We start from the raw sequence: 19045 nt of genomic DNA on the forward strand, positions 1-19045 counted from the left end.
TTCTGGTCAGTGCAATTCCCAATCCAGCCAAGAATATCTATAACCCACAAGTGGGCCGGACTAGTAAAACCACGGCACGATAACGTAAAAACAAAGACAATTTCAGATTGTTTTCTTTGTTTCAAAATAGAAAAACACATTCTGAAAATGTACAAATCATAAGGTTGTTGGGGTTTTTTGACACTTACATGTTGCGGTTAATAGTATTCTATCTTTATTTGTCGTTATTTATATTTTCTGAATAAATTATGTGATAATGTACATCAGTCAACTCATTAGTATAAATTACAGTATGTTATTTATGTAGTTTGATCATTTTCCTCGACTGATGTACTAACATCATGTGGTTTATTTTGTACATATGTAGCATCATCTACAAAGATACAAATAATTGCTATTGCGACACCCAGTGGACAGCAGTTTCTTTCATTCAAAAATTTTAGGTTGATTCTTATACTCAGCAAACTCATCCCGCGGGCCGGATAAAACCTGTTCGGATCCGGCCCGCGGGCCGTACGTTTGACACCCCTGATTTAATGATTACAAATTAACAATAAAATCCTGGAAAATGGTCAGAGATGGAAAAGCCCTTAAATTATTGTTTTAGAAAAGCCATTTTTTTGTTTAATTTATTAGTATTGTCTCTTAAATTGCTTTCTTTATTATCCTGTGTTTACATAGTCATAGAGAGATATATTGATTGCTTAACCTTGAAAATGTTTGGAATATTGCAATGTATTTCAAATGTCTTATTTGTTTGTGTACTGTTTCTGTGTTTAATTGTTTAATAAGAAAAAATAATAATTACACAATATCTCCAAACCTTAAAGACCATGCAGTCCTATTAAGTCAGCAAGCGAGATGTTTGTTTAGAAAAAAAAAATTGGATGTAAAGATAAGAAGTGCCGTTAGATGGCGGCCACGCTCTGATATATGAGTTTGAGGCATGAAGATGTTTGTGTGTTGAAGGTGACTAAACGTCGTTAGCTCAAACTAGTGTGAACAGACAAACTTTGATGTATTGTTTGGATGGATAATGCCTTTAGTCACGCATTTACTTGGCATCAACGACCCCGAGACGGACAAGCGGTAGAAAATGGATGAACCCATACCGACATCAGCGGTATCGCCCACCTTTACACATTACAATTGTGTAGTACCACAGCATGTCGGGGGTAGCGGTAATGAGCGTCACAAGTTGTTTTCCAAGCACCAATACACAACAGACTACGAGGCGCCGAAGAAGAAAAACGGTAGAAGAAGAAATAGGAGAGCGTTGCCTTTAGTGAAACACGTGCATTGACTCAGCTAGACTAGCAGTAAAAATGGTTAAAGTTTCGATGAAAAAGAGGACTATGAAAGGTCTAAAGAAGGCTCCAGATGTTCCGGACAAAACTACCGAGGTAAACTTAGAGGAGTTGCCCAATGCCGGGGAGGCAATGACGGACGATGAGGACGAAGGCAGCGACGATGAACGAAGACACCAAAAGCTGCTGGAAGCTATCAACTCTCTCGGTACTAAGCGCAAGAAAAAACTCTTCGAGCGATCCGAGGCGAGCATCCACATGTCCGAATTTACCGTAATGGCAGAGGGAGAGGGCGCCAAAATAAAGATGTCGGATTTGCTCAAGTCTTTAGACAAAGTCCCGGATGTTTCCGGGAAGACCAAAAGGCAGCTGAAGAGCCTGCAGGATAGCAAGAAACCTCTGGCGTGTCCTCTGAGCAAAGAGGAAAGCGAGAGGATCCAGAGAGATTTGGCCTTCCAGAAAGCCTCGACGGAGGTCACCAGCTGGCAGAATGAGATCCAACAGAACGATCGAGCTGAGCAGCTCGTCTTCCCCCTCAGACAAGAGCTGTCAGGCCCGAAAAGCATAGAGAAAGTCGTCACCGGCTGGAAAGCCAAAACTCCACTCGAACTAGAGATATTCGCCCTGTTGTCTGCCAACAAGAAGCCCACCGACAAACCCATTTTGACCGCCGCCGAGCAGGCTTCTGTGACGGCGATGAGCCTGCTGGACGCCAAGATGCGGCGAGCCGAGCTGCAGAAAGTCCGAGCTCAGCAGTCTTACTACGAAGCCAAGGCGCGACGGGAGAGCAAGATCAAGAGCAAGACATATCACAAGGTTCTTAACAAAGCCAAGCGCAAAGATTTCCTCAAGAAGTTCGACGAGCTGGTGCAGAAAGACCCGACGTCTGCTTTGGAGGAAATGGACAAAATGGAGGTGGCCAGGATGCAGGAAAGGATGTCGTTGAAACATCAGAACAGCGGAAAGTGGGCCGTGTCCAAGGCCATCATGGCCAAATACGACAAAAGCGCTCGCCAGGCCATGCAGCAGCAGCTGGATATAAACAAGGATCTGACTCTAAAGCGGCCGACGCCTCCGCAAGACAACGTGGAAGAAGAGGAGGATGCTGAAGTCGTGCCGGATTTTGTAAACGAGGCGGTGCAAGGAGCAGATCCTTCGAATCCCTGGATGAGAGGAACGCTCCTTCTAGATCCTGCAAGTGAGGATGTGCCGGATGTTCAACCGGAGCCCGCTGGAAACGTGGAGGAAGCGGAGGAAAGCGAGGTTGAGGAAACCGAAGAAGAATCGCTGCTGCGAGAGTTTGATCGGCGGCGAAAGACGCGCCAGATTCAGGATGCGGTTCAGGTCGGATTTGTGGATTCCGGTACTGGAGCAGCAGCGGGTGCGTTTAATAAAGAGGAGGAGGAGAGATTGGAGTTCACAAAACTTTACAGAGAAAAAGTGGGAGATGGTCAGGAGGCTCTGCTGCAGGAAAGCCTTCACCGCATTCAGAGTTTCGAGGACATGGAGCTCCTGGGTGGAGCGGAGTCGGTTCCCGACAAAGCACCCGATCATGCCCAGCAGTCTTCGGCGGCACCTGAACCGCTTCCTGCCGAGGACAAGGCGCAGAAAACCTGCAAGAGGAAAAGGGACATCCAATTGAAAGACGTCCTTACGAAGGACACCAAGGTCATTCAGGTACCCCTCGCCCCAACCGCCGCGGACGGCGAAGACTCGGAGGAGAAGCTTGGTCAGATGGGGCTCATCAAAGAGGCTTTTGCTGGAGACGACGTTGTCGCAGACTTCCTGAAGGAGAAGGGGAAGCAGGAAGGCGCAGGGAAGCCAACAGCGGTGAGTTTGGCTCTGCCCGGGTGGGGGAGCTGGGGCGGCACTGGCATCCAAATGTCCCAAAGCAAGCGCAGGAAGTTTGCCGTCAAAACGGAGCCGCCTCCCCCCAGGAAAGACCAGAACAAACTGGGCGTCATCATCTCAGAGAAGAGGAACAGCGCCATCAGCCTTCACCAGGTCAATTCTCTCCCCTTCCCTTTCAACGAAGTGGCTCAGTTCGAGCGCACGGTGTGTGCGCCCATGGGCCGCACTTGGAACACCGAGCGCACCGTCAAGGCGCTCACCAAGCGCAAGGTCATCACCAAGCATGGAGCCTTCATCCAGCCAATGGCCAAGGAGGATTTGCTGAAGAGCAAATCCAGCAGCAGGAGACTTCTTTATAAAAAGTAACAGGTGAAGACATGTAGTTGTTTATACAATAACAAGATACAGTATAAAGATATATGCTGTATTTTATACTGTATGAATAAATAATTAGGCAAATGTTGATTTGTTTGAAGTTATTAATACTAAATGAGGAATATGCTCCAACACACCTGTGACCCAGAGAGGGACAAGCGGTAGAAATGGATTATTGGATGGAGTACAAATCAACTGTAATGTTATAGGCAAGACTTATTTAAGTATATCTTGATTTAATGCCTAATGTTAAATCTTTTTTTTTTGCCCACAATAAGTTTTCTTAAAGTAGGAAGTCTATTTACATGTAACATGTTTACCAATACACTATCCTTTAATATACTGTATACATCTTGAAATGGCTTCAAGATACCGTATGAAGATATGTGCTGTATTATTTGATACTGTATGAATAAATAATGAGGCAATTTTTTTTTTTTTATTTGTATGTTAATACTAAATGAGTACACATCAACTGTAATGTAATAGGCAACACTTATTTGACTATATCTTGATTCAGTGCCCAATGTTAAAGCTCTCCCCCCAATTAGTTTTCTTAAAGAATGAAGCCTGTTTACACGTAACATTTATACCAATATACTTTCCTGTAATATAATGAATACAACGTGAAATAGTTTAATTCTGTTTTGCGTATGTCATATATATATATATATATATATTTTAAGTAACTCAATTTGTATTATCGCCGGGGATTATTTTGCTTTGCATTAGCTTACCTTGAACAGTAGGGGTCAGTAATGCAACAATGTCTGAATAACGTTTGCTACGGCGCTGCCAACGAGAGTGTACGGCACTGTTGCCAGACATACGATAATTACGATATTTGATTGTTGCTGTACTTAATTCGATCACAAACTCCCACGATGCAAGAAAATGTGAGCCTTTCAATAGTTGCTAATACATTAAACACAATATACGTCATGCAGATGTTCGGCACTGTCTCCCATACCTCTGCAACCAGGTGGGAGTGCTGTTCTGCCAGTGGGGCGATATTCCAACAATGCTCTTAGTGCATTCAAAAGTAAACCAATAAATTAAGAGCTATACTAAACACGGTCTATAGTACATTTTTACTGTAGCAAATGAGCAACGTCAAGTCGGGTATGTAGCGTTATACTACCCAAAATACAATAAATGTAACCATATGGTAAGATAGTTTGTCATTTTGGCGACGCGAATAAACTGATGAATTTTGCAAAGTCATCCTATTCCATCGTTATACCACCAACAGTACAATACGGAAAACATCTAGAAGAAAATCAGCTGCTTCCACTTAATGTGACTCAACGAATGGGCGTCTATAAGTGACGTCACTTCCGCGTTTGTCAAAATTGCTTTTATAATGACTACAAGTCGTCATTAACATTGCATAAAGAAATAATAACAATGATAATTAGTGTAATGCTGCCGTATATTTTTTTGTACGGATCCGCCTCCCTATTTTTGCGTCCCCTAGAGAGCGCTCCAAAAAGTTTGTAGAATACGAAGAAATCACGTGACCTGTCACAACTCCGTTCAACATGGCGGCGACCGTCTCTGCTTTCCATCGAAGCAGGCAAGGCTCTAAAATCGGTGCCCAGTTCGACCAAGACGGCAACATTATTCAGGTAAAAAACTCTTCCATCACAGTAGTGCCCGTGTATTAAAATATGTGCGTAAGTCTGTGGGTGCGTGGTGCTTATAATAGCGAGATTAAACTGTTAGAAGTTATTACGTTCCGAAACGCAACATTTACAGACCACGACTGATTGAATTGGTTTGGAATAAATGTATTAAGCTTGGGAAATGACATGTTCCTTTTACTTTTGCTAAATGTATTGTATATGTGTTATTAAAACTAAAACAAGTACACTCCGAAAACAATGCGAAATAAACACGGCCAGCATAATTGACATAGTGTCGTCTCCTGCAATGTTTCTTATCAATCTTACACATGATGTAAATGCACTTCATTCTTCGACATTTTGTTAGGATCCATGGATAGTTGTAGATCAGAAAACTGTTTTTGAGACAATTTCATGATTGCGACGAATGCCCCTAACTTAGTTTTTTTTAAAGATAATAAAGTATTGATTGCAATGAAGTACACTTTGAATGCAAAGTTATGTTTGTGTATATACACTATATTGGCAAAAGTATTTGGCCACCTGCCTTGACTGACATATGAACTTGAAGTGCCATCCCATTCCTAACCCGTAGGGTTCAATATGATGTCTGTCGGTCCACCTTTTGCAGCTATTACAGCTTCAACTCTTCTGGGAAGGCTGCCCACCTTGCTTTGTGCACTGGTGCACAGTAATGTTGGAAGAGGAAGGGGCCCGCTCCAAATTGTTCCCACAATGTTAAGAGCATGGAATTGTCAAAAATGTTTGGGTATCCTGGAGCATTCAAAGTTCCTTTCACTGGAACTAAGGGGCCAAGCCCAACTCCTGTAAAACAACCCCACACCATAATTCTTCCTCCACCAAATTTCCCACTCGGCACAATGCCGTCCGAAATGTAGCGTTCTCCTGGTAACCTCCAAACCCAGACTCGTCCATCGGATTGCCAGATGGAAAAGCGTGATTCATCACTCCAGAGAAGGCGTCTCCACTGCTCTAGAGTCCACTGGCGACGTGCTTTACACCACTGCATCCAACGCTTTGCATTGGACTTGGTGATTTATGGCTTAGATGCAGCTGCTCGGTCATGGAAACCTATTCCATGAAGCTCTCTGCGTACTGTACGTGGGCTAATTGGAAGGTCACATGAAGTTTGGAGCTCTGTAGCAACTGACAGTGCACAGAGGTTGCCGCCTTTCTGCACAATGTCCTTCTGCTGACCCCTCTCTGTCAGTTTATGTGGCCTACCACATCGTGGCTGAGTTGCTGTTGTTCCTAAACCCCTTCCATTTTCTTATAATAAAGCCGACAGTTGACTTTGGAATATTTAGGAGCAAGGAAATTTCACGACTGGATTTGTTGCACAGGTGGCATCCTAGGACAGTTCCACGCTGGAAATCACTGAGCTCCTAAAGTCGGCCCATTCTTTCACAAATGTTTGTAGAAACAGTCTCCATGCGGTGCTTGATTTTTTTACACCTGTGGCCGGGCCAAGTGATTAGGACACCTGATTCTGATCATTTGGATGGGTGGCCAAATACTTTTGGCAATATAGTGTATCTGGGGTAGGGTGTCCATAGCTTTCAATGGAAGGGGTTCATCTTAAAGGGATCTGTGACTCAAAAAAGGAAAGGAGCACTGATCCACTTGCTTGGGTTCCCAGGTGGAGGCCCGGGAAGATGAAGAGCAGAGCATCAAGCTGGCGGAGATCCTGGAGCTGCTTTTGGCTGCCGGATATTTCAGAGCCCGCATTAAAGGACTGTCCCCCTTTGATAAGGTACGGTGGTTTAGGTATGAGACCAAATCAAATCTTGAAGGGGAACTATACTTTTTTTTATTTGGCCTATCATTCACAATCCATATTTGAGACAATGACACAGTTCTTTCTCTTCTTAATACATTTTAATTCGTAATATATGGCAAGTATGAGGTGGCTAACGATTGAAGCTAATCGTGTCTTCTATTGCGCCCACAAAATCCTCTAAAAAACATCCCAAAACCGCCAACAATACTCTCTTTTATATGTTGTGACCAGCATAATAACCGAGTATTAGTAACATTATTATAAACGCTAACACAGAGGAACTACTTTTAGTGGCGCCTTGATCACAGAGAGGATACGAACTAATGCAGCTATGGACGTACTGAGACAGTGAGCTGCTGCATCGCTTTTGAGTTGGTAAAAGTTAATTCTAGATTATAAATCATGCCTCTCACTTGTACAGTAGAAGGATGTGGCCAAAAACCAAGAAGTTGGTCAGCTTTGACATTCAATTAAGACCCGGAGATCGTGACAAAGACATGGAAACATGCTTGTTTGCGCCCATTTTTTGTTTCTACCAGCATGAGGATTAAAATGTATTCGTCATCTAAACGGGAAGATATTAACATCCCATCAGTCGGCATGCCAGTGAGAGAGGACATTGTACAGTAAGTGATTGTTTTATTATGTTTGTAGTTTGTATTTATGGATAATTGGTCATGGTTTAGTTGTTGTGGATGTGCTTCACAAGTTACATAAAGATTGTCACAAGTTTACAGTTATGCAAACTTGCCACAATACTATAATTTACAAATTTCTTGTTCTGATCCGCTTGTTGTCTTGGTAGTTGTGACCCCAAACTGCAGGAGACAGCGTACAGTTTTTAATGTACAAATGTACACAACCAATATAGAGTGCAGCAGGGAAATGCACAGAAAAGCACAGAGTCAGCTTTGCATGTAAGGAAGGCTAAGCCTACAGAGAGCTTACATTAAAAAAATGATGGTAAAGCAGGTATTTTAGTAACAACAAACCATGTCTGTAACTACAACACTTACAGAACAAAAGTGGGGGAAAAAATAAGAGCGAAAAACAGGAAATAAACCCAAAAAATCTGGAAAAACACCCACATACTAAACAAGATATGACCTGTGTGACAGTAAAATAACAAAGCTGAATGTCTCACTGAGGGTATATTTTGGTGTCAAACCAATTGAGCAACATGAACCTATAAACACAGACGAATGAGCGAGAATGCCAAATTTGTTGGAAAGTGATGGCAACAAAAAAAGACAGCAAGCACCCGACCCAGTTTTTCCAACTGGGGAAAAAACTGATGTTCAATTTTTGCTAACAGAGATTGAGGGTTTGGTTTATTTTTATGTTGGTTTATTTATTTAGGATAACTTAAAGTTATTGACCTTCCAATTACAATGGTAAAACATACTACAATAATGAGAAATACAAGTTTCTTTCTTTTGAAAGAGTCACTTGAATTTGTATTATTATATACTATGATTACATTAACAAGTTACATGAGGAATGTTTACATTTCCAACAAAGTTTACATTTATGCAATTTAACATGTCTGAAAAAAACGGTATTGAATACTGCCATTTGTAATAAAAAGTAGAGTGTATTTCTAACTTCAATCTGTCAATGGACTCGACATGGAATTGCTAAAAACTACAATATGGTTGAGGAGAAGACAGTCGAAGGGAGCTTGGCCTAAAGAAGGACGATTGCACATAATTTAGCGGCCCACAAAATGACGGCTGCTTGAAGATGGTCTGTAAAACAAAGTCTATGCAAAATTTGGACCAAAGAACCACCATTACATGTTATGTAGACCACAAGGAATAGTTTTAAATGTAGAAAAAAGTCTTAATATGACCACTTTCTAACAAATATCCATGTAAAATAATAATTTTAAAAATGTTTGGTCACTTCCTGTATTATACAACTTGTACTTTTAATTTTCTTTTGTTCACTTCCTGTGTTAATACTTGAGCTGGACCTCCCGTCTGACTCATCTTGTTCCCGCTGGTTGTGCAGGTGGTCGGCGGGATGACATGGTGCATCACCACATGTAACTATGACATTGACGTCGATCTTCTTTTTCAAGAAAACTCAACCATTGGTCAGAAAATGTAAGTGATTTCCTTATTATTTTACTCCCTCTGCCTTTAAAAGTATGTACAAAGTACTTGACCTCACCAAGTAGACAGGTGTTGTGTAAAACCGTGCCCAATTTTCTTCTGCAAACTGCATTAACAAAGTTTTGTTGGAGAACTCCTCACATTTTTGTGAGGCTTACATTCTAAGACCAGCAGTGAATAGCGAAAAAAACTTGATCCCCATAAAAATTCCTAATAGGGTGTATTCCGTCACGTGAGTTTTGAACGGAAGTAAACAAAGTGGTGGGCCACCAAACCAATATGGCTGCAGTGCAGCAAACAGAGTGCAAACTATCTGAGCACGCAATAGGTCTTGATATTATCAATAAAAGCATATACGAGCAAAAAATCTAACTATGCAATAGAATCTATCCCTATACGTTTAAAAAAAAAAAAAAAGATTTGTCGTGTGATCTCAAAGATTAGCCGTCCGTCGCGTTCCCAGACATGTCGAACTATCTGGAGCTTCAGACATCATTCTAAACGACAAAATGGATGAAAACTTGTAAAAGCATGGAGGTCCACAACTTCTTTGTGTGTGGCTGGGTCAAGGACATTGGTATCAAACTCTCCTAAATAAATCATGCAGCGTTTTTGCTCAGGTAAGGTTGGATTTCATGATTTAACTTGGTGTCTACAGACAGCCATGTTTGTTGCACACGCCGTTTAAGAGTATGTTTGTTTTTCCCCGTCTTTATAAAAATATAACTGTAGATGTCAACATTGTGTATGTGCTGAAAGCTTCGTTTATTATTGCTGCCTTTGGTAAAAGCTTAACTTTAGGTTTTGCTCACAATTGCGGTCTTTTATTTAGAAAGGTGGTGGTTTGCGAAACACTCGTAGCAAAAATGTGTTTTAAAACTCTCAAACAAGATAAAATATAAATAATATCAAGATAATACTTAAATGGGAAATACTAAACGTTAAAATAATGTCAAACAGACCTGAAGTGATCACTGCGAACGTGTGCGTTCTTCGACTCAATCTGCTCCCTTGGACTGAAGTGTGTGCCACTTTTCTCGTCGTCTTTTGTAAACTCTTGCTCTCTTCCGCTCTTCTTGATTACCTGTCGAGGAACTCTGAAGAAACCTCTATCCTTTTCGTGATTCGAATGGTTCCAACAGCCTAAAAAAACGCAAGCATGGGGCTTTTTTTTTTCGAGAAGGGAAAAATGCCGTCCAGAACTCTACGACAGAAGACGCTCGATGGCCCACCAGTTCGAGTGTCACGTATTTAATGAGCCGGACTTGATCTCATGTGAATACAACATTACATTACATGCTGCTGTGTTGAGTTGATGCCGTACGCTTTGCTGGCTTGCACCTCCTGCTCAAAACCTGCCTACTCTATCATAGTTGTTTTGTATTTACAGTGCATTGACTGAGAAGATTGTGTCTGTTTTACCAAAAATGAAATGTCCTCATCATCTGGAGCCCCATCAAATCCAAGGACTGGATTTTATCCACGTTTTTCCAGTAATACAGGTATTTAATTGTGACCATGTACTGTTATTCTTTTTCAATTGAGGTCTGTTTTTAGACAGTGTATATGAGAATGCATGCAGCTTATTGTTGTGGGTGATAAACTTTGCTTTGTCTTAAGGATTCAAGAACTTGTATTGTCATACCACACACTTGACACATGAGATGGCACAGAATAAAAAATAAAAAAAGTAGATTACTTCATCGATTTGCATGTCATTTCTTGCTAGTGGCTGGTGAAGCGAGCCATAGAGACCAGAGAGCAAATGGGCGACTATGTGAGAGCTTACTCCATATCTCAGTTCCAGAAAGCTTACAGCTTTCCAGAGGTACCGTTCTGTTGAAGTGACATCTGAATGCTAAAATTGTGTTGTTGTCATAAAATTCTTATTTTATATTGACCATGCAAAACGGCTGCACGATTAATCGTAAAAAGATGTTTGTGATCTCATTTTAAAAATGTACAATTCTCCACATGCTGCATTATAAACAAACACAACATGGCCTTTGCCTCCACCCTCATAAACGGTGAAGTGTCTTTACAACACGTCAAGCAGCAGAACTGAAAGTAGAAATTAAGACGGAGGAACTTTTGTGTTAAAGGAAACAGAACTTTTTTGGCATTTTGCCTATCGTTCACAATACTTATGACAGACATGTCAACGGACGGATTTTTTTTATTTAATGGATTCTAAATATTAAATAAATTAGATCAAAAGTCCGCTTACAACAGAGCCTACAGGTGTCGCTCTGTTCTGCCTATAAAGCCCTTAAAAACTTTCAGGTTGTATATACATCTTGTAAGTATATATTTAATGTAGTAACAGGCCCATTTATGATAACATTTAATAAATATGTATTTAGATACTTTTCTAATCTAATCTAATGGTATGGGTACCAACGTGCACAATAGTAACCTGAGCGAAAAAAGCAGTAGCTATCAGAATCCGCTTTATTGGCTGGTTATGTTTAATACACAAGGAATTTGAATTTCTTTGTACAATTTAAACAATAAATATTAACAAGTATTACAATAAATAATATGTGCAAAGCTAATGAGAGGGTAGGGCAGTGGTGAAGAGAGCAAAAGGATGATGAAGTGAACATGAGTTAGTACATTCATAGTGACAGATTAATTCCAGGGTTGTATCACAGCAAAAAGTCTGACACTCTGTGACTGTTGAGCGTTCAGCAGAGTGATAGCCTGGGGGATGAAACTGCTGTTATGACCCGTTGTTTTGATTTGTAAAGCCTACCGGAGGTGAGGAGTTTGAACAGTTTTTGACCAGGGTGTGAGGGGTCTTAAGTATTGTAGATACCGCGTTAGTGTTCTTTTCGAAGTTTGATGAAGTTTGCCACCATCCATCCATCCATTTTCTACCGCTTGTCCCTTTCCACCCATTGTGGGAATTTACTTTGTATCTAAAACCATCTTTGTTTGTTTTTTTAATCAAACCTTGTCTTATAGAATGAAGACTTTTGTCAAAAAGGCAAAGCAGTGGGAGCAGTTTCTGATTTGCTGGTGAGATATTAAGCCTGGGGACCTTCTTTAAATATGAATGCGACGATATGTCTTTCAACATTTGTATGTTTTTGTTTTCCAGGAAGTATACAAACCACAGAGAAAATACAGAAGGCAAAATGATGCTGGGGAATTACTGGATGAGGAGTCCAAGGTTCACTCTACATTGCTGGAATATGGCAGGTAACATCTGGCATCAAAGTGTACTCAACTGTCTTGTTGACATATTGCGCAGTGTTTCCCGTAGAACTGCAATCTATTTGTGGTGTCGGGTTGTAGGGGTATGGTCTCATTGTCTAATTAGCATAATTTCTGTTGATCATGTGCATGCCATTTGTATGGATACTTTGGGAAACAAAAATGAGCACATTTTTAAATTAAATGTATGAATGGGAAACACAGAACCTGTTTTCAGATTTTGTCAATCTGTTTTGCTTTTTACTGAATGACGCAAAACTAAATAAACAAATGACAAGCATGATAAATGCAAACTGGAGAAATCATATATGGTTCTAAGCCATCATTAACCTATTAAATCAAATATGGTATATGTATTCCTCATTGTTGTTTATAATGGATATATTGATATTGTGGAATGGGATATACTTAAAAAAAAATCATAATCTATAATAATTCACTGATTCACTCTCTTTTTCCAGGCGTCATGGATTCAGCAAACAAGACAAGGTTAGTTCGGCACCTAAGTAGAGATATTACAATAATAATACTGTTCATTTTGATAAAATGCTGTGTTAGAAAATGAGATCAAGCCAAATCGTTTCAGAACTTTTTTCATCTTTATTATGATCCGTCCAACTTAATTCAAAACCAAACTGAAGGTTTTTAGATTGACAGAGTAAAACTAAATAACTACGATAAGGGGTTGCATAAGACTTAAAACTACAGAATTGCCCAATGACATTTAAACTCAAGCTAAATACTATTCACTGCACACGTGACCTGACACCATTTAAAGTAACTGATTAATCTCAAATTTCTAGTCGGATTTTTGTTTTTACATTTTGCTGACATACCAAAAGCCACTATCTGCAGATAACTCTTAAAGGGGTAATATGATTTTTTTTCAAAACACTTCCTTGTAGTCTACATCATGTAATGGTGGTTCTTTGGTCAAAATGTTGCATAGATAATTTTTTACAGACCATCTTCAAGCTACTTTCTGACCATCTCTTCAGGATGCGCCGGTTTGTGGGCGGTCTTATTTACTTGCGTCCACTTCGACTGCGTCTTATCCCTATCAGCCATGTTGTAGTTTTTGACGCTTCCATATAAAGTCTACTGACGGATATAAGTTAGAAAAAATGGCAACAGCGGAGGATGTATGTGCATATAGGAGATAATCTGCCCCACAACAAGAGGATATAGAAAATGAGCTTATTGACCACAGTGTCGGTGTCAGTGTTTTCCCTAGTCCGCTAAAATAGTGGACTTGGGCAAAGCTCTTTGGGTGGAGATATCTGCTGATGTCAGACTTGGGGAAAACGTCACAAATTTGGCAAATTCCAAACAGCTCGTTTTTGGAGGAAGTATGAAGGAAGTATTTTATAAATATCTCCGCAATGCCTCCATGGTTTAATTTAAAATTTTCGGTGATGATGATCTTCCACCTCATGCTACCCCTAATGATCTGCACATAGTGATGGATAATCGATCCCTCAGAGAGTTTGTGCCACACACTCACTAGATGTATTGACACTGCACTGGTACTGTGTTGGTGTTTCATTATGGCACCATCTGCTGAATTAAAAATGCCAATTCATTTGACATACAAATTGAATTTTTTTAATCGAATAGTTGTGTAAAAAGACTTATGAAACGTGCAACTCTGGTCAATGAGCCATATAGTAAGCAGCGAAAGAAGAATGTTTGCCTTGTTTGGGGCTATAAGATCACTCACTATTTAGGAACTTTAGCTTTTTCTCAGTTCAATTCAGATCAACAATTATGACAAAATGCAATGTCAAAGGGGACACGCCACTCATCTGATTTTGTTTTTTACTCGTGAGCCAAAATAAGTGCTTCCTGATAAGCACACTTTGGCGCCGGTGACGTGTTTCTTTCTTAAGTAACTCACCAGGGTATCGAGGGACACAGTATCACTCTTAATGCGTCGATGCATCTCTATCGTTTGACCCATTCTGAGCTGCACCAGTGCTTAAAAAGATGATGCTACAATATCACCCATTGAGACCTTATAAAACCAATGAAAGACCAACAAACTGATGTTGTCCATATGCTCTCTCCTAATTAAATAAATAACAAGTCGCTCATCAAACCAAACTATTATCTTTCTGAAAAACAAAGTTAGTAGGAATTTTGTGTGTTTTTATTTGATATTTTGCTTTTCTTCTTACATTGGTTCTATATTATATTACAAAACTTTCAGACTTCTACTAAAAAATCTAATATTCAGTAAAAAACGACCCAAAGAAAAAATTCAAATAAACAATTGAATGGCATCCCCAGACGGAAATTCCTGTTTTAAATTGACCCGGGCATAGCCCAATGTGGTTGTGTATATAGGGTGATATGGGAAGCGCTTTTGCAAAGAATAGTGGGCCATGCTAAAGGAGTCCTACCCAAAAAGCCTGAGGGCTGTCATAATATCAGAAGTTGCTTCAACAAACAGGTTATTTATCTCTGAAAAGAGTCCAGTTAGCTGTTAAATCTCTCACCATATAGTTTGCATTAAAAGTGTCAAATGTGCTGAAAATATTTAAACTTTTCTCTTCCTACATCACAAAAACTTGGCATTTTAAACTTGAAGAAAAATGGAACAGCAACATGGAGTTTCAAATGCAGCCCTTGCTAAAAGAGTTCTACTGAGGAGTTGCACTGTTTGAGTTATAAAAATGGGCATGCATTTTTTTTTTTTTTTTTTAGCTGGATGACAAAAAAGCTCTTTCAGCTAAGGACCATGTGACAGAGGTGTCAGAGGAAGAAGCTATGTGGGCAGCGGAGGAGGTATGTAACCTGAACCTGCCAATACGCAAGTGGCGATCCATCAACTTTCTTGTTCTGCTGCCCTGTACAATGTACGTCTGCTCTTGGATATGCAGAATATATGCCGATCATCAGAACGCCCACAATACGGGAAAGAGAAGATGCAAATATAATTATTCTGCACACACAGTTTGATTTATCAAAAAAATGTGCGTCTTTATTTATCACGTCTGAAAGGTCTGTGCAAACTGACACAGTTATGAGAAAGAAGGCGATTATGCTGCAGCTCCATCTTACATATGCTTGTCAACATATAGACTGTAAAAAAAATATTTTGTCTAATCAATATCCTTCTATAATTGTATAGCTGCTGGATGACTTAAGGGGCTGATTAAAACATTCTATTAATGCATGTTGGTGTGTGCTGGTATTTTTTCTTAAGACGGTTGTTTTTTTATATAGAAGATACATTAACATATCTCCGGTGTGGAAAAAAAACTTCTTACAGTATGCATCCACATGCCCGTTCTTCTTAACATTCGCAATTAGCGCCACATCCTCTCCCTCGAGCGCACCTTCAGTGCGCAAAAAAAATGGTTTACATTGTAGATGCGTCACAGGACTGTTTTTCTAAAATGCTCCAAAAAAGTGGTACATGTCTGCTGCTGAGCTTAGTAACATAAATGTGCAGTAAATAATCAAGTTTCTTTGTGGTGAAAGTCCGTATAGTTGTCCGTATAGTACACGCAAATAAACCTCATTTAAATTTGACGGTCTGCACCATTTTTCAGTTGCACACGCAGTGTTAGTAGATCGTACGCAACATGCTGACTAATAGTACATTAAATTTTATTGTTTGCACATGCTTTTTAGTGCGTAATATTTGAATCTTAGTAGATCTGGCCCTGAGTGTCCTTAATTGAACAATATTGCAGGCAACTGTCTATCATTTAATTGGTGCAAAGTCATTTATTTACTACAATTAATGTATCTTATGTGTGTATGTGTTCATCTATTTATGCCAGCAATGTATAGTGATAGGCACACCAATTAAATTATCTTCCACTAGATGGCAGGAGATAATTAACCTGTTGCAATTCATTCATTCGTACCCATGGTTTGCCATAAGATTTCTCATGTAAAATGTGAACCTTGGTTATCCTGATTCAAACTGTGTAATTCTTAGAGTTGTCTCTATAGAATATGGTCATATTTAGAATTTCCCTGGAGACACTAGCTGTTGGAGACAACTATCCTAACTACTGTTGAGGTGCTCTTGAGCAAGGCACCAGGACGAGGATTATTAGAAGAGCCGACTGTCAGGGCTCCATGGTTCCAAAATATTTGAGAACCCAAACAGCCCAAGCATTTTCCAGCTTAGTTCGCATACAGAAAATTAGAAAGATGTGGGGCCACTTTTTGTTTATTGAAGATGCTAAAAGCAATGTAGGTCAATATATATACTAATATATCTGACAGAACATAACATTTTAATTATGTGTTACAAGAAATTAGTGTGATATGTAGAATTTTTTTTTTTTTTTTTTTAGAATATACAGATGGCCAATAAAAAAGAGCTGATACCACAACTCTACGAAGCACACTTGGTTTAATTTTGCTTGTGAGCAATTCTTCTTCTTTGGTGTTCCTCAATAGGTGCGGATTAAAAGCTTGATAACCGGAATGGCTGCCATGGCTGACGAAGAGGTAGGTAGACCAAAGTCTTTTTTTTAATTTTCAAAATGTACTGTAGAGATACAATGACGACTAATGTTTTGAAATAAACTTTTTGCAGTTTGTAATATTTGATGGTTTAAACAATTTGAATTGTTTTTCTGTGGGTCTATAGGTAATACTCATGGCAAATAAATAAAATTCATAATAAGGGTTAAAACAATTTTTTGTAAAAACTGTATTTTTAAAAGTTACCTAAACAAACAAGGAATGTGGAGTTGTGTATTTGAAACTGCCTGAACTAGCTTCCTTTGAAGTTGCAATGGTGATGGATACACTTTTCAGTACGTTTTGAGGAGGTATACTATAAGTCCTTTACTAATTAGGTCAGTTGCTTATGTTTAACGTGTCCTTAGTGGTCCCTTCCTTTCTCTTAAGTACTTTTTTTCCAGATTGACACACACACTACAGATGTACTTGCCAGGCAGTGGCTTTTTTAACAAATTATTATCATTATTTCCAATAAAACTACATAGTTTAATATGATTTGTACAGGTGTGAGTTTTTAACAAGCCTTTATCTTTCAGGGCCAACTGACTGCCAGCACACTTGGTCATATAGTTGGACAACAGTCTGAGGAGATCAAACTCATCGCTTCTGAGTATGCTGTGAAGGTGTGTAACTGGGACCTAAATATTTAACGTATACACTGGATAAAAGTAATTTATACAGAGCGGCCAACTCTTCCGGATTCTGCAAGAGACTCCAAAATTGCCATGGTCTACCGACATCCCGACTGGAGTTAAAAACCTCCAAGATTGTGATGGTTTGTGTGAGAATGGAATACTTTAGCTTCTGGTTGAAAGGATGACGCGGTGGTCGATCAGCAATCTCTTTATAGAAAAATAACATCTGCAATCTTATTCTCTACATTCAGCCGTCTTCTCTTACTTGGACCTGCACACAAACACAGAGGCTCCCGCTCCCACTCTCTTTGTCTTGCCTTCCTCACTTGCTCATCCAATCACCGGTCAGGACTTAGCTTGCACACATTCACAGCCTCACAGACAGTCGGAAATTACAGAACTCTTAAAGGAGAACTGCACTTTTTTGGGGAATTTTGCAGATCATTCACAATCCCTGTATGGGGCAAGCAAACGTATGTTTTTTTTGTGTATGGATTCTAATTCGTAAATAAATGCTAGACTTTCGTCAATGCTTTGCACCTCCCCTGTTCCACATGCAGTCTATTAAGGGACTTCCAGATTGTTCAGCCAAAGTAGTGACAACTACACGGCTTTCCGTTGGTGTGATTCCTCTGTCTAGCCATTCGAGAGCTCATTTTTTTTGCCATTCATCTTCCCAGATGTTGGTTCTTGTTACTTGTTTGCTTGACTGAAAGGGGTAGGATTGTCTGCACAAAACTGGCCCTTGATCGGAGCCTGTGGTGGGGTAGGTACTACATAGCCATACAAGGGGTGTTTGATGTCTGTCGCCTGTGTTCTCCGTTCATCTTGAGCAATACCTAGTCATCTAAGGTGTGGTGGGCAGATGCTGGTTGACACACAGAGACCCGGTACAGTTGTTTTCTTGAAGCATTCCTGTGATGATGTGGCAGCTGTCATTTAGGGCTATGTCGAACAGTTTTGGTATATGACATGATCGGCTCAAGCTTATCCATATTCATTAAAGCCTAAATTTCTGTTTAGTACAGTAGCATCGCTAACCCAACAAGGGACTCCTCCCAGTAGCTCCACCCACACAGCAGATGACTTTATGAATTTCTTTAATAAGAAAATTGAAGTCATTAGAAAAGAGATTAAAGACAATGCATCTCAGCTACAACTGGGTTCTATTAACACAAATACGACTGTATATACAACGGATACCGCCCTCCAAAATAGTTTCTCTCTCTGATGAAATAACATTGGAGGAATTGTCAAAATGTGTAAATGGGACAAAACAAACAACGTGTTTACTTGACCCAATTCCCAGGAAACTTATCAAGGAGCTTTTTGTATTATTAGTCCATCAGTGTTAAATATTATAAACTTATCACTTTCCTCTGGCACTGTTCCCCTAGCATTAAAAAAAGCGGTTATTCATCCTCTACTCAAAAGACCTAAGCTCGATCCTGATCACCTGGTAAACTACCGGCCGGTGTCCCACCTTCCGTTTATCTCGAAAATCCTCGAAAAAATTGTAGCACAGCAGCTAAATGAACACTTAGCGTCTAACAATCTCTGTGAACCTTTTCAGTCCGGTTTCAGGGCAAATCACTCTACGGAGACAGCCCTCGCAAAAATGACT

The 19045-nt window shown here is 39.9% G+C and overlaps 2 protein-coding genes across 2 annotated transcripts in view; both read left to right on the forward strand.

The window, feature by feature from the left end:
• The first annotated feature begins 1176 nt into the window (after positions 1–1176).
• si:dkey-251i10.3 (uncharacterized protein LOC553498 homolog) lies at positions 1177–3975 on the forward strand. The gene has a single exon (XM_062068539.1). The coding sequence runs from the start codon at positions 1326–1328 to the stop codon at positions 3522–3524; it is 2199 nt and encodes a 732-aa protein (XP_061924523.1). The 5' UTR covers positions 1177–1325; the 3' UTR covers positions 3525–3975.
• A 911-nt stretch (positions 3976–4886) lies between these two features.
• Positions 4887–19045, forward strand: part of ccdc93 (coiled-coil domain containing 93) — a 28938-nt gene continuing 14779 nt past the window's right edge. Inside the window, exons 1-11 of the mRNA XM_062067723.1 lie at positions 4887–5161; positions 6819–6932; positions 8973–9067; positions 10467–10578; positions 10806–10904; positions 12044–12097; positions 12180–12280; positions 12757–12784; positions 15002–15082; positions 16718–16768; positions 17323–17409. Of these exons, the coding sequence (XP_061923707.1) occupies positions 5075–5161; positions 6819–6932; positions 8973–9067; positions 10467–10578; positions 10806–10904; positions 12044–12097; positions 12180–12280; positions 12757–12784; positions 15002–15082; positions 16718–16768; positions 17323–17409 (909 nt within the window). The 5' untranslated portion in view covers positions 4887–5074. The remainder of the gene's footprint in view (positions 5162–6818; positions 6933–8972; positions 9068–10466; positions 10579–10805; positions 10905–12043; positions 12098–12179; positions 12281–12756; positions 12785–15001; positions 15083–16717; positions 16769–17322; positions 17410–19045) is intronic.

The sequence above is a fragment of the Entelurus aequoreus genome, linkage group LG13 (genome assembly GCF_033978785.1).
Source record: "Entelurus aequoreus isolate RoL-2023_Sb linkage group LG13, RoL_Eaeq_v1.1, whole genome shotgun sequence".
NCBI lineage: Eukaryota > Metazoa > Chordata > Actinopteri > Syngnathiformes > Syngnathidae > Entelurus > Entelurus aequoreus.

Bases quoted from the DNA above. Each gene is read 5' to 3' on its own strand.
- si:dkey-251i10.3 (XM_062068539.1), top strand. From the start codon at position 1,326: ATGGTTAAAGTTTCGATGAAAAAGAGGACTATGAAAGGTCTAAAGAAG.